Genomic DNA, 15,629 nt, shown 5'->3' on the forward strand with positions numbered 1-15,629 from the left:
AATTTTGAACTGTTTCTAAAGTGATCCATCTGCATTTGTACAAATTGATGTCCCTGTTTCTGTGCTTTCTCCCAAAATGAAAATGTCTTTCTAATTATGACAATGAAATTGCTTGTTACAGAAAGTTTGGATTAAAAGGAAGTGTTTTATTTAATCACCAATAATTCCTCCACTCAAAGAAAACCATTTGGAGTATATCTTTCCAAATTTCTTTCAATGTTTTAGAGCTTTTTCTTAAACAAAGATTAGACCATAACATATATTCTGATTTTTAAACAAAGGTTTTTTTAAACAAAGGCAACCTTTCCTTGTCTATAAACATACATCTACATTGATCCGACTTTGTTCTTCATTGCAAAAGGAGAAGATACACCATTCTATTTTTAAGATTCATATTTTATTATATTTTAGTCTTCACACACATTATATTCAGGCTAGCAAGTATCAACCAACAGACACAAGGAAATTTTCATCTGTCTTCTTGTAACCGAAAGTGGCGTCCAGCTGCTCACTGCTCAAAAGCCAATAAGAGGCCAGGTTTGTGGAAAGGAAAGTTTGCTTTATTTTGGATGCCTACAACTGTTGGGGGATGGGGGGAAGGGCAGACATCTGTCCAAAGGCCTATTCCAACAATCAGGGGGCAAGAGCTTTTATAGGTGGAGGGAGGGGGCTGCACGCAGAAACAGCACAGTCAGCTCAGACCGTCATCTTGAAATTGGTCATGAGGTGGTCTGACCAGTGTCATCTTGATTGTTTCAAGTACAGTTAGTCTTCAGTTCCAGGGTCTGTTTGTTCCCATTTCCTTGAGGCCAATTCTTGGAATCGTGGCAGCTTATGTCATGGCTACAGCCTGGTCATCAGGTCACGTAGTTAACTTCTTCCACCTGGTGGGGGTTTCAGTATCTATAAGACAGCTCACAGGATAGGGCTCAGGATATTATCTATACCCTTGAGAAAAAACTAAAGGTCCTTGACTATGCTTAATGACTAAACTACTATTATTTGGTCTCCTTTGACTATTTTCCTTTGTTTCTCCATGTTCTCACTTCTTTGATTAAACTTATCTTTTGGCTAAAGCTTTTCCACAGACAGAAGGCAAGCAGAAGACCTGGGGGACAAAGACCAAAGAGTCCTGCTCCATTTCACTCGGTGTGTCAAATTCTTTACCTGCACACACTCTAAATCCCTGGGTTAGAATTTTCAAGTACCTCCTTTAAGGGTGTTTCTGGTTTTTTCATTCTCTTGGGTGTTGGGGAGAAGAAAGAAACCAAGAGGCAGAGATCATAATTCATCCTCATGTCCGCAGCACCTATCAAGTAGACAGTAGTCCTATGAATTGAAATTAACATACTTCTGAAGAGGGCCTGCGCACAGCGACAAAGACCCAACACAGCCTAAAATAAATTAATTTTTTAGAAAAAAGAACGAACTTAAGGTACTTGCAGAATCAGTAAAACTTCTTGGAAAAGATGGGCAATAGGATTTGCTGAGGAGATTATGGATTTCTGGTTTGGAAACATGAGAAAGGTAGAGAACTGGGGGAAAATGGTATACGATAGAGTTGGGAGGAAATTTGCCTCACTTGGGCAGACCTGACCTTGGGCATGGTGGAGATGGTAGAATATGAAAAGAAGATACGAGAAGGTGATAGAGGGCCTCACAGTTCAAGCAGAAGACTTTACACCTGATGAAAGGGGCAAATGTAGAGCCTCGGAAGGTTTCTGAGCTCGTAAGTGACTGCAGTCTTGAGAATGGTGAATCATGCACGATGGCAGCAGGGCAGAGACGCTTTAAGCCGGAAGCCAAGCAAGGAGCTTCCTGGAGAAATCCAGATTTTTAAACGATGCATCTGGGTTGGGTGGTGGCTGAGGGAATGCATGAGAAGGGCTCCAAGAGGCATTTCAGTGGCAGGATCAGAGTCCCTGGAGAGTGACTGGTGCCTGACTGGGCATAGGAGAAGTCAGAAAAAGGGTATATACCAGTGGGTGGGAAAGGAGGGGCAGACAGCCACCTCCACAGCAGCCTCTGAGCATTTCCTCACCCAGTTGTCACAGTGTGTGAAGTTCCACTGTAAGAATTTGTTTTATCTCCCTTACAATATGCTTTCAAAGAGGAATTTTTGCTGAGAGTTACTACCCAATGAGTTGAGTTCACTGTTAAGTGTTAGGGACCTGACAGCTCTCTTCTCTTCCTGAAAAAGATAGTGGGGATGAGCCTAGAGCCACATTGGGGATCCAACTGAAGCTTAGACCCCTACTCCTGAACCTCGGGCATTCCAAAAAGGAGTGAGGACTCAAGGATGATGCCTGAGATGAACAAAATGAACATTACCTGGAATGGATGAAATCAGTAATTTTTTTTAATGAATAGAAGAAGTTGGAGGAGGAAAAAGCACAAGCCTTAGTAGGAAGCTGTAGGGAAAACTCCAGAAATCACTGTTGTTTCTCTCTGCTACTGACAATATAAACAGATGCTTATCAGAATAGAGTATCATCCTTTCTACCGCCTCATCATTCTGAAAGCTGGATAAAATAAGATTTTTTAGATAGCTATTATCGAGATATACATGACATACAATAAACTGCATATACTTAAAATATGCCATTTGAAAAGCTTTGACATATGTATACACCCATGAAACCATCACCACAATCCACATCATGAAATCTATCCATCAACCGCAATAAAATCTGTTTTTGAGACTCACTGAGAAATCTCCAGATGGAAAGAAACCATTGAAGACCCCTTGCTTTGCAGATGAGGAAATGAGGGCCCAAAAGGCGAAGTGACTTACACAAATCCTCAGGAGTGATCAGGGGTAGAGCAGGCATCCTCAGACCCTGGGTCACTGCTCCAACACTCTTGGCTGTCCAGTCATCCAAAGTATTTCCACTCAGTTCTAGGAAAAGACCATTTTAGACCAAACACCTCTTTATCAACCTATCCCTGGAGAATCTGTAATTCAGAAAGAGAAAGATGATGGCTGTCTTTAGAAAAGTGCTCTTGGGACTTCCCTCGTAGCGCAGTGGTTAAGAATCCACCTGCCAATGCAGGGGACACAGGTTCAAGCCCTGGTCCGGGAAGATCCTACATGCTGAGGAGCAACTAAGCCCATGCACCACAGCTACTGAGCCTGTGCTCTAGAGCCCACGTGCCACAACTACTGAAGCCCATGCACCTAGAGTCCATGGTCCATGACAAGAGAAGCCACTGCAATGAGAAGCCCACGCACGGCAACAAAGAGTAGTCCCTGCTTGCTGCAACTAAAGAAAGCCCGCCCACAGCAATGTAGACCCAACACAGCCATAAATAAATAAATAAATAAATTTTTTAAATGATGTATAAGAATAAGAATATGTAAAGACATGGAAATATGTTTACAGAATATTAAGGTGGGGTTTTTTTTAGAATCCACTTACAAAACAAAACATGCATTCAAAATAATGACTATATAGGAAGGAAATACACCAAAAAAAAAAATTTTTTTTTTTCCGGTACGAGGGCCCCTCACTGCTGTGGCCTCTCCCTTTGCGGCGCACAGGCTCCGGATGCGCAGGCTCAGTGGTCATGGCTCAGGGGCCCCGCTGCTCCACGGCATGTGGGATCCTCCCGGACCGGGGCAAGAACCCGTGTCCCCTGCATCAGCAGGCAGACTCTCAACCACTGCACCACTAGGGAAGCCCTACACCAAAAATTTAAACAAGTGATTTGGCTATATACTTCTGTGTGGTTAACAGTAACTTTATTTTTCTTCAATTTGCTTATAATTTACATAAAAAGAAAGAAAGAAAAGACCAAACCTCCCTCTAAGGTGGGATGGGAAACCACAGGTCCTGGAGTCTTTCCTTATACCTTGGTCCCAACTGGGTTTGGCATCCTTCCTGATGCTGTGCTTTGGAGCCTTGGCTTTCCTTTTGGTCTGTGAGTTCCTGATTTGGGTTCACCTTAATACTTCATTTTCCCACCTACCCGTACTTCAGGGCTCCTCAAAGCTCACCACCCTGGTGGTTCTCTGCTGCCCTCACCTGCCACCAGCAGACAATCACCGTGTTAATCCAGTGGGACCCAGTTTACACTGGGCCCTGGCCTTCTTCCAAAGACAGCCTCTGTGCTTGCTTAGGTCTAAAAGTCCATTACACAAATTCTTGTTTCTATTAAGTCAGTTGGGAAGAACAAATAGAATTCATAGATCATTTGCTGTTTGCGACACCAAGCTCAAAAAACCTCCAGTACAATAACTATTTGTCTTTCCTCAGCTGGAAGATAACTACCCAACAGCATATTGTGGAGATCTGTCTTCTCATCCTTCTCTGTCTGCATCAGGTTCCCATTTATGATCACCTCAGCTCAGGTTCCATGAATGGATCCCTCATTTATGGAATACCTACTATGTGACAGGCACTGTTAAGTTGTAGGACTCCAAAGATGAATAAGATTTTATCAGTCAAGAGCTCAATGTCTAGACTAGCACTGTCCAATAGAACTTTCTGCAGTGATGGAAATGTTCTATATCTGCACTGTTTCAAGAATGTAGCCACCAGCTACACGTGGCTATTGACCACTTGAAATATGACTAGTGTGACTGGGGAATTGAATTTTTAAAATTTTTAATTAATTTTAACTCAAATTTAAAAACTGAAGCAGTGTAAAATATTCTTCCTTTAAAAACAATGTAATGTTTTGGTAGGACATTTTAACTGTTGAAAATTTAGCATCCAAATTGAGATATACTGCAAATATAAAAATACACACCAGATTTCAAAGACTTAGTATGAAAATTAGAATGTAAAACATGTCATTAATAATTTTTATATTCATTACATGTCAAAATGATAGTATTTTAGATATACTGGGTTAATAACTTATATTATTAAAATTAATTGCACCTGTTTCCTTTTACTTTTTAAATGTAGTTATTAGATAATTTAAAATGACACATGTGGCTTGCATTAAATTTCTATTGGATAGCACTGATCTATTGAAAAAAAGTGATATCTAAACAGTCTTCAACTAAAATACATTATACATTCCTGGAAATGTATACAAAAGTCTAATGCATAAAAGTTAAACAATAGATTTACCTGATATAACAGGGTGGGGTAGTTAATTCTTAAGAGCTAAAATATATTATAAAATTCCTAATTTCAATATGCATTAAATAATAGTCCTTTATTCCAATTGCAAAAATAATTCATGTTGCTCATTAAGAACTGAAACATTACAAAAATAACTCATAAAGTTATCCCTAGAGATAATTAACAGTTTGAGCTATATAAAAACATACTGTTATTATTGGTTACTTTTGTAAGTGTGAGATGATACTATATTTGGGGGAGAGCTAAATTATATTCCATGATATGAATATATTATAATTTATTTAACCAATCCCTTGTATATGACATCCAATTTTTCACTATTTCAAAGCATATTATAAGGAACACTCCTATACTACCTTTGTATACTTTTTCCATATTTTTCTGCTTCTAAAATAATATTCTCATAGTAAAAACATTCAAATATTGCTAAAAATTATAGCAAAAATATGACTACCTCTCATGTTGCCCCCTGCCCTATCCCAATCTGTATCTCTGATGATTATTACCAGTTGGGTATATACATCTTATCAGAAATTTTTTTTTTCTGTGTATATATTAGTCAGCTTAATTTTTTTCTTTTACAAAATTTTAGACAGACTATACATACTGTCCAACTTACTTTTTAACTTAAAAATATATTTAGTAAGCAACAAGGATATACTGTATAATACAGGCAAGTATACCATTTATGTTGTAATAACTTATAATGGAGTATAATCTGCAAAAATACTGAATCACTATGCTGTACATATGAAACAAACACAATATTGTAAATCAACTATACTTCAATTAAAAAATGAGAAAAAAAAACGGGCTTCCCTGGTGGCGCAGTGGTTGAGAGTCCGCCTGCCGATGCAGCGGATACGGGTTTGTGCCCCGGTCCGGGAAGATCCCACATGCCACGGAGCGGCTGGGCCCGTGAGCCATGGCTGCTGAGCCTGCGCGTCCGGAAACTGTGCTCCGCAACGGGAGAGGCCACAACGGTGCGAGGCCCGCGTACCGCAAAAAAACAAACAAACAAACAAAACATAAATTTGCACACACACAAAGGTGAGATCATTATTTTTCTCAACTCATAGGGGAATATCAAGGGTTGAAACCTCAGAGCACAGGCTTGGCCTTTATAAGTCCCTAGGCTTAGTGTCCAATCTAGCCTCAGATAGGTTCTAAAGGTTTCACTAAAACAAATACTTGCTACATTTACTTTTCCACACTTATTCCTATCATATGTGGAGAAGACCAGGCTCAGGGGAGATGCCATATATGCTCAAACAGAAGATGCAGTGTTGTGGGCTATTTCCCCTGAGAAAAATCCAAATCCAAAAAGATGTGTTTTTAATTTTTTGGCTAAGCTCTTATCTATACTCTCTGGATGAAATTGTCAAATGATGGTAATAGGTATGCAATTTTTAAAGCTGTGGAATTTAGTGGTTGCTTCATTTGTATATAAAGTTTACAGAATCAAAAATTTTTAAAAGATGACACTGACATTACTTGCAATTAGAAATTTCCTTTCAAGATCTTCATCAAGATTTTTTTTTTAATGTCAAGAAACTTTTTTTCGAAGAATAAAAAACCTCCTGATTTGCTAAAAAAAAATTACTTGGGCAAAGGGGGCCTAAAGGTAAAAAGAAAAAAACTATAGTTGATGTAAAAGAGACGTAGAAATTTTGAATCATATTCAAAATTTAAATTTAATGAATTAAGTAAGTAAAAGAGTGGATTGCTGGGGCAGAGGGTAACTCTTATGTTTAACTTTTTAGGATCTGCCAAATTGTTTTCCAAATGAGTGCCAAACGTTTTTATAGGCCTTTTGGAAAACACAGAAGTGAAGATAATCCCTCAATCCAAAGAGCTTACAATTTACAGTAGATGGAGAGATGCAATTAACATGTATACATTAAAAGTATAATTACAATATACCTTATAATTAAGAGCCAAACCATGCAACTCTAAATTAAAAGTGGATCTACACACAGTCATACATTTTTAGAGCTGGAAAGGAAAAGAAATATATATACATTCTATATATATATATAAAATTTGGACACCTTTCCATGTCAGTACATATACTTAGGTTACCAATAAATGCTTATTGATAAGAAACTCATTCAACAAATTATGATAGAGCTATACAATGGAATACTATGCAACCATTAAAAAGATATGATATAGGTCTTTACTAGAGCATGGACTTGAGGATATGGGGAGGGGGAAGGGTAAGATGTGATGAAGTGAGAGAGTGGCAGGGACATATATACACTACCAAATGTAAATTAGATAGCTAGTGGGAAGCTGTCGCATAGCACAGGGAGATCACCTCTGTGCCTTGTGACCACCTAGAGGGGTGGGAGGGAGGGTGATGCAAGAGGGAAGAGATATGGGAACATATGTATATGTATAACTGATTCACTTTGTTGTAAAGGAGAAACTAACACACTATTGTAAAACAGTTATACTCCAATAAAGATGTTAAAAAAAATGATATAGGTCTTTATGAACTTACATGGAATGATGTCAAAATATATTTATAAGCAAAAAAGGCAAGTTGTTGAATAGTGTATATTAATTTTTTTTTCTTTTTTTTGGCTACACCACATGCGCATGTGGAATCTTAGTTCCCCGACCAGGGATCAAACCCTTGCCCCATGCATTGGAAACATAGAGTCTTAACCAATGGACCACCAGGGAAGTCCCAATGTTCACCTTATCTTTGGTTGGTATGGATTTGTTCTGTTTGATTTAACCAGTTGACAATTAGAAGACACTAGGATTTTTCTAATTTTTCATCATTTGAAACAATACTAGGTAAATCTTTGTGTATATCCATGATGATCTCCTTAGAATAAATTCCTAAAAGTAGAATAGTAGGTGAGAGGTTCATATCTGTAAGTTTTTGGATTTGAATTGCTAAATCCTTCTCTTGAAGGCTGTAACAGTATACACTCTTCCACTAGTGCCCAGGCTTCTGGATTTTATTTGTACTGTGCTTGGAAAAGTCTTCCCTACTTGAGATTAGGATACTTTTTACTAGTGTGTTTCTCTAGTACTTTTATGGTTTCCTTGTTTTATCTTTCAATTTTGTTCCATCTGGAATTAATATTTTATAAGGAATTAGTTCACATCACCTTTCAGATATATTCTTCAGGAATATATTTTCCAGCATTTTATATGTGTTCTTTAATTTTGATTTTTTTATACAAATGAGCAGAGTCAACAGGTTTAAGTCCAAATACGTAATTGATGCTAAAATGCACCCCTTCCAGCATGTCTAATGATTTCCAGCTTTGTCTCAAGTGAACTAAATCTATAAAATCTATTCTTCTTATCACTAACATCGACACATTCATTTTTCCATGTATAAATGTCAAGGACTAACTATTCAAATAGATGTACAAACACCAGTGAACAAAGATATTGATGCCATTGAAACTAAACAATGCAGTCATTTGAAATGTTCATTCATGAGCTCAAGTACAAAAATCCAAGTTCTGGGGTTTAGGAGTGTCAATGCATAATGTCCAAAAATCCAGTTTTTGAACATCAAACGTATGAAAGGAAAGATTGGGGGTTCATGATAGCAAGATATGATGGGCTACAACAGGGGTCTCAACTGTGGGAACCCAACTTTCCTGGGAGATCCACAGAAAATGTTAGAGGGGTGATCTTTGAGATTGGTCTTAAAATTGAGGAGTAGTTCAACATTTGAAGAGTCCAACATTTGAAGATTTGGTGACTGGTGTTTCAGGCAGAGGAATCAAGTGTGGGAAGGTGGCTAGGCTTGGAAGGGGCTTCTTAAAGTCCTGATACCATCTTTCTCCACCCCTCCCAACTTCCCCTCTTCAAAAGGAGGGAAGGATATGATGCCAGACTTACTGATTATTTGACCTCATTCACAATAAATGTATTACTCCAACCCTGCATATACATTTTATACCTTCTTATCTTATTTTTAATTGTGTAATAAAAGGCTTTTCCCTCTTTAAAGGAACTTCAGACAAAAGCAAAGCAGGTCAGGAGATTTTACAGGTGATAGCCAAATTTTACAGGTGATAGTCAAATTTAGTCCTTTGTTGGTGTGGTGGCCAGGAGATTTTACAGGTGATAGCCAAATTTTACAGGTGATAGCCAAATTTAGTCCTTTGTTGGTGTGGTGGCCTGGGGTACCAGGTAGCCTTGGCTTCTCACCCTAGAATGCCTGTCTTCACCTGCAGAAGGTGATATTCTCCTTTTTGTCAAGGCCTGGACCTTGCCCTCACACAGGCCACCTTCTTCCCCATCTTTCCAGGTACACTCCCAGCCTCTTTCCCTTCCTCAGTCCAAGCTCCCTACCTCCCACCTAGTCCCAATACAGCCAAATCACTAGAATACTTTTTAAAGTTTTTTTTTCAATATTTAAGAACTTAATCCTACTTCCTCTATTCCCTGAGTCCCAAGACTCTGCACATTTAAAATTAATTTAAAAGATTTTAATACCGGAATTCCCAGCTTAGCAGCCATCAGTGTATATCCTTGAACCTCCCATTTAACACGGATTTTCTGAAAAGCATGCTGTGTGTTGTATTCTTTAGGCAGTGCTGGAGCTGTCACAGACCAGCTCATCAGAGCCACTGTGCTCATTTCTTCCCAACTCCACATTCAGTGACATCACTTTGTCAACGTGAAATAAGCAACAGTGGGAGTATTTATATCACAGAAATCAGCAAGTGCTACAAAATCAGGGCTTTTAACAATCAGAGCCGATTGTTAAACATTTACCAGCACACCACTGTTTTAAGGATTCTTTTGGTTTCCAGTAATAGAAATTCACTTGAGTTAGCGTAAGCAAAAAGGGGAACTTATTATAAGAGCCAGCGAGTGAAGTGTCATGATGCCTATGAGAGGGTAAACAGATTGGCCTTAGGAATTAACTGGAACCAGGGACTTGAAAACCATCAGAACTTTCCAATGCATCTCTCTGCCCTTCTCTGCTTCATTCTTTTGTTCTTGTTACAACTTGCTTTCCCTGGTTTCCAATCTATATGAAGGGAAATGTGAAAACCTGCTCTGCTCTAAGTCCAGTCACCTAAGAAGACTGATCTCTTTTCTGGTCCCAATTCCAAATTCTCAGGAAGGAACTTTGATTGGAAGAAAGTCCTACTGAAATCAATGCCTGGACAGGGTGAAGGGATGGAAACAGGCAGGATCACACTGTAACAACATGCATGAGAATCAGCAAAAAAAAGAGGTTCCTAGAAAAGGGATGAGGCAGTCAACCCAAAAAGTCCACGACATTTATAAAGACCTTTTCTCAGCTATTAACAGCTCTCACCAACACCACCACAGGCTCTATCAAAGGAGTACGTGTACTTACTTAGTATTTATTTAACGTCTGAGCACCTCATAATAGGCAAAAGGAGCTGCTCTAGAAATTATAGAGGATAAAAGATGATTAAGACTCCATAACGGGGCTTCCCTGGTGGCGTAGTGGTTGAGAATCTGCCTGCTGATGCAGGGGACACGGGTTCGTGCCCTGGTCCGGGAAGATCCCACGTGCCGCGGAGCGGCTGGGCCCGTGAGCCATGGCCACTGGGCCTGCGCGTCCGGAGCCTGTGCTCCGCAACGGGAGAGGCCACAGCAGTGAGACGCCTGCGTACCGCAAAAAAAAAAAAAAAAGACTCCATAACGGCTGCAAGTAAAAGAAAAGCCAACTTAAAATGCTTAATAAGGGAAATTTTCTTGCCTAACAGAAAGTCTAAAGGTAGGATGATTCCAGAATTTAATTTAGCAGCTCAGGACCTAGACTTTTCCATATTTTCACTTTGGTATGTTTAGACTAATGTCATTATGAACACAGGTACCTGTCACAGTTGAAGTCATCAACATCACCCGCCAAACAAAAAGGGACAATTTCGTCCCAGTGCAGGTCTTTTTAAAGACTGAAGAGACTTCTCTCTGAATGCCCCCACCAGCAAACTTCCCTTTCCAGAATTAGATCACATGCCCATGCATGAACCACTCACTGACAAGGGGAATGGCACCACCCTGGTTGACTTAGACCGACTGGGACCTAAGTCCTATAAGGGAAGGAGAACAGTGGAAAAAAATGGGGAGCTGCTGGAACAGAAGGAAAACTATTGATGGAGGCTACCACAGACTCTTGCTGCATCTGAAGGGGTGCAATCAAAGAAAAGAGACAAAAAGTCTCTGGCCCTAAGTTGCATTTCTCCAAGCGCTTTTGTCTCATTCAACTCTCTGACCTGCCACATCACTTTTACTAACCCTGGCTGCAGACCCTTCCACTGGGACCTGGTTTTTATCTCCCTGCTTCCCTCTTTTGGTTTACACTAATTAGTAGCAGAGTTGGCTCCCTGCCTGATGTTCTCACTGCTAAATCAAGATTTTGAACACATGAAACTTCATAGTGACAGAGGGCCCTAATAAACAAAGACAATTATAGACAACAGGCCCCTGTAATCAGACAGCTTGAGGGTCTGCCTGTGAAAGAGGCCAAGCTCAGAAGATAAAAGAACGAACTAGAAAACAGTATTGTCTGGGATTATAACATTTTTGTTTTTGTTTTTAAGTATTTCATGCACTTCCTTTTGTTCACTGAGTGGAAATCTGCAGTGAGAAATGTTACGCAAAAAAGGACAAGTATAATTTTTTTTTTGGAATATGTCTTTTTTTTGCCAGCTTCTCTGGGCCTCTCTAATAACTTCCAGTCTCATACAAAAAAGTTTGGTTTTCTATTTCCATCTGTAGCTTTGTGAAATTTAAAGTGCAACTCTTCTTTACAGTAAAAAGTGCCCATAAATGTACACTTCAGTTCGTATTAGATACTAAAATAAAGAGGAGGGACATTTTCTCCCTTTTGTCTCCTTCACTACCCCTGCATGTTTGTGCCTGATCTGTATTTCCTCTTACCCTCCAATGCACCTCTGTGACCATATGTTCCTGACAGATAGAGAATATCCAGGTGGCCTGGAACTTGGAAACTTGTCAGATGTTATTCAAGCAATAAAGAACACATCATACAAGTCTTTGGTATATTGTTACAGGGAAACCCTGTTTAGAATTCACTAATTGGGAATTTGTGATAATTTGAGGAAGGGCTGGCTGAAGTTAACCTTTGTACTATCTGTGGAAAAAAAAAAGAATTCACTGCAGTTCTGAATAGTGTAAACAAGATTGGAAAGGGAATAATTATCTACTTAAAAGAACCAGTTGTTTTGAAAAGCTTTAGAAGTATCCTTTTACATACAAACAGGGTAATTATGATTTAAACAAAGGCTGGCCTGTTTCTAAGGCTTCTTTGAAATGTCAATTACAAATTACTCTTGTTTATTCACCAAGGCAAAACCACCCCTGTGTACCAGGCAACAGTTGGTTAGTTTGCTTTCACTTACTCTATTTGAAAATAATAAATCTACAGTTCTTTTAAAGTTGTATAATTTAATTCAAGCTTTTCACTAATCTAGACGGTTGGTCCATCCTTTAGTGTTTGAGTGACGATTTACTAATTACTAGCATACAATAATCACGAATGCATAGAGTGACACCTGCCTTCACTAACGTAGTGGAATAGCTGGCGAATACAGAAAATCCACAAAGAAAACTCCTCCAGAGCGGTGGCTCTATCTTTCCTACCTACCTACCTATCTATCCTACCGTAGTAAGAAACACATTTTGCATTGATTGCAACTCAGTACACACTAAAACAAAAACAATACTTACCTTTATTATGTGCGACACTGTTATTTTCTATTCGTTACTAAATGCTAGTCACTACCCACTTAATTGACTGCACAATCTATTAATGGGTCGCTGTTTTGAAAACACTATCCTGGAATCTGTTGGGAGATAGTATTCTTTTGTAAGAGAAAGGGATGGCGGTGGTGTCACCAGCAAAGTCCATTAAAAATTGCCAGGAAATAAAAATAGAATCTGGGTAATAAAGTCTAACTTTTTTTTCTTTTCCTTTGTGCTTCGCCTAGATTCAGTTGCTCATGGAGTACTGCGCGCAGAAGCCTCGCACCCGGCACTGCAGCCCAGACCTGCTAGTGCAAAATGGCCGCTCGGACATCTCAGCTCTGTAGGCCGTGTGCAGAAGCTCTGCGCACGACATTGCAATTCAAGATGGCGGCGGCAGCAGGCCGTGTGCAGAGACGCTGCGCCCAGCACTGCAATCTGGAGCCTTGAGCAGACCCCCCCCCCGCCCCCAACGCCGCGAGATCTCTGCCTCCCTCCCTGCTGACAAGATCCCTATACAGCAGCCCTGCCCAGAGCCTGTTGGGAAGAGTGTGGACTCTAGAGTGACAGATCACACCTCCCCATTCTTTGATCAAAGAATAAAGCTCTCCTTTCCTTTTGAACCAAACTCAGTCTCATTCTGTTGGCTCCAATGACACCAGGCAGGAGGAGGGGCCCTAGGCAGGAGGGTCAGTAACAGTGGAAGGAGCTGTAGCTATGTGGTTTTCTTGATGGTGTCCTCCCCCAATTCTCTCAAATCTTTGGCCATCAACCTCACTGCTCTAGTCACTACTGCCTCCTATTCCTCAACATTCAGTACAAAGCTCATTCTTACCTTCACCAACCCTTTCAGCTAAGTCTCCATTTCCCTTCTTTTTTCAAAAGCCCGCCCTAAGTTTCTGCCTGATCTACTGATAGTTGTCCAGCCTTACTCACTGCAAATGAGGCAAGATGATGCTATAAGGCCTCTCCACTGAACAGCATCAGCCCTCCCCTGCTTTACTTAACTGCTCCCATCTCTGCTCAGCTTCTGAGCCTTGGCTCCATTTTCCATGAACAGTCCTCTTGTCTCTGGACTCGGTTTGGTATTTGGTGTCTGGTCTCTCAAGTTCTTATCTAATCACTGTTCATTAAGAACATGGATAATGTGTTATTATCACGGTAAAGACAAAATCTTTGTGATCAGACAAAACCCAAGACCCAACTCCCCAACACTCACCAGCTCTATGACCTTGGGTATATCATTTAATTTCCCTGAGCCTCAGTTTCATCATACATAAAATTGGATGCAAGCTTGTGAAGGGTAAATTAATCCTTATAAAATGCTTACTTTGGTGCCTGGCATATAGCAAGCACTCTCTAAATGTCATCTATCATCACTATTATTATTGCTGCCGTTATTGCTACTGGCTTGCTTCTCCTCCTACCAAAACCACACCACCCAATCTTAGAGGGCAGAGGTTCAGAGTTTGAGACTATCTACCGTATAGCAATAGTTTCCAGTTCCCTTATTCCTCAACCCCTCTCCAAACACCTCCTATGTGTATACTCTCATTTTTTGCCACATCCATCTCAGTTAAAACCTTCCCTGGGCTTCCCTGGTGGTGCAGTGGTTAAGAATCCACCTGCCAACGCAGGGGACACAGGTTCGAGCCCTGGTCAAGGAAGATCCCACATGCCGTGGAGCAACTAAGCCCGTGTGCCACAATTACTGAGCCTGCACTCTAGAGCCCGTGCCACAACTACTGAAGCCTGCATGCCTAGAGCCCATGCTCTGCGACAAGAGAAGCCACCGCAATGAGACACCTGCGCACCGCAACACAGAGTAGGCCCCGCTCACCGCAACTAGACAAAGCCCGCACAGCAATGAAGACCCAAAATAAATAATAAATAAATAATAAAGCCAAAAATAAATAAATAATTTTTAAAAGAAAAGAATATATTGTTTAAAAAAAACAAAAACTTCCCTGCATCCCATAGTTCCCTCCCTCACATCTCCTGACAAGAGTTGTGATGCTTGATGTAGGTGGACATTGCTACAAAGGTCAGTTCTGACCATTTAGTTGCATGGATGGACCACAGATAGGAAGCAAGCCCAAGAATTCCATGCCTCCCCACAAGCAAGCTACCCAAACAGGTTACAACCTTCTACCATAAAAACCACAGGTGGGCTTCCCTGGTGGCGCAGTGGTTGAGAGTCTGCCTGCCAATGCAGGGGACATGGGTTCGAGCCCTGGTCTGGGAGGATCCCACATGCCGCGGAGCAACTAGGCCCATGAGCCACAACGACTGAGCCTGCTTATCTGGAGCTTGCGCTCCGCAGCAAGAGAGGCCGCGACAGTGAGAGGCCCGCGCACCGCGATGAAGAGTGGCCCCCGGTCTCTGCAACTAGAGAAAGCCCACGCTCAGAAAAGAAGACCCAGCACAGCCAAAAATAAATAAATATATTAATTAAAAAAAAAAAAACCCCACAGGTGGCCAGGTTTATCCCATTCAGTAAGGACAGACTGAAGAAGGGACTATTATGAAGCCCAGGGGCCCCACCCTGACAGCTCACACAGGTTCTGAATACAATGAACACCAAGCCACAACTAATGTTTGCAGCCCTAGTTTCACGAACTATCTCCCACTTCACGTGTTCTGTACCTCGCTCATTAATTCAGTTCCAATGAGCCTGGACGTGCTTTTGCTCCTCGTCCTACAATGCCCTTGCCTTATTCCTCTGATTCAGTGTATTTCTCTCCTTGGCTTTGGCTGTCCTCCCAGCTGTGTTTGGTCTGTTTTTCGATTAAAGTACTTACA

At 40.6% G+C, this 15,629-nt stretch overlaps 1 protein-coding gene across 2 annotated transcripts in view; it reads right to left on the bottom strand.

The window, feature by feature from the left end:
• Window positions 1-417: 417 nt before the first annotated feature.
• Window positions 418-15,629, bottom strand: part of SSMEM1 (serine rich single-pass membrane protein 1) — a 68,803-nt gene continuing 53,591 nt past the window's right edge. The window contains exons 3-5 of one of the 2 annotated variants that reach the window (XM_067042163.1): window positions 2,795-2,899; window positions 1,209-1,309; window positions 418-884 (exon numbers count right to left, since the gene is read on the bottom strand). In XM_067042163.1, the coding sequence (XP_066898264.1) occupies window positions 858-884; window positions 1,209-1,309; window positions 2,795-2,899 (233 nt within the window). In that variant the 3' untranslated portion in view covers window positions 418-857. The remainder of the gene's footprint in view (window positions 885-1,208; window positions 1,310-2,794; window positions 2,900-15,629) is intronic. The other variant, XR_010842085.1, reaches the window with a different exon arrangement.

The sequence above is a fragment of the Kogia breviceps genome, chromosome 9, assembly GCF_026419965.1.
Source record: "Kogia breviceps isolate mKogBre1 chromosome 9, mKogBre1 haplotype 1, whole genome shotgun sequence".
Classification (NCBI taxonomy): Eukaryota; Metazoa; Chordata; class Mammalia; order Artiodactyla; family Physeteridae; genus Kogia; species Kogia breviceps.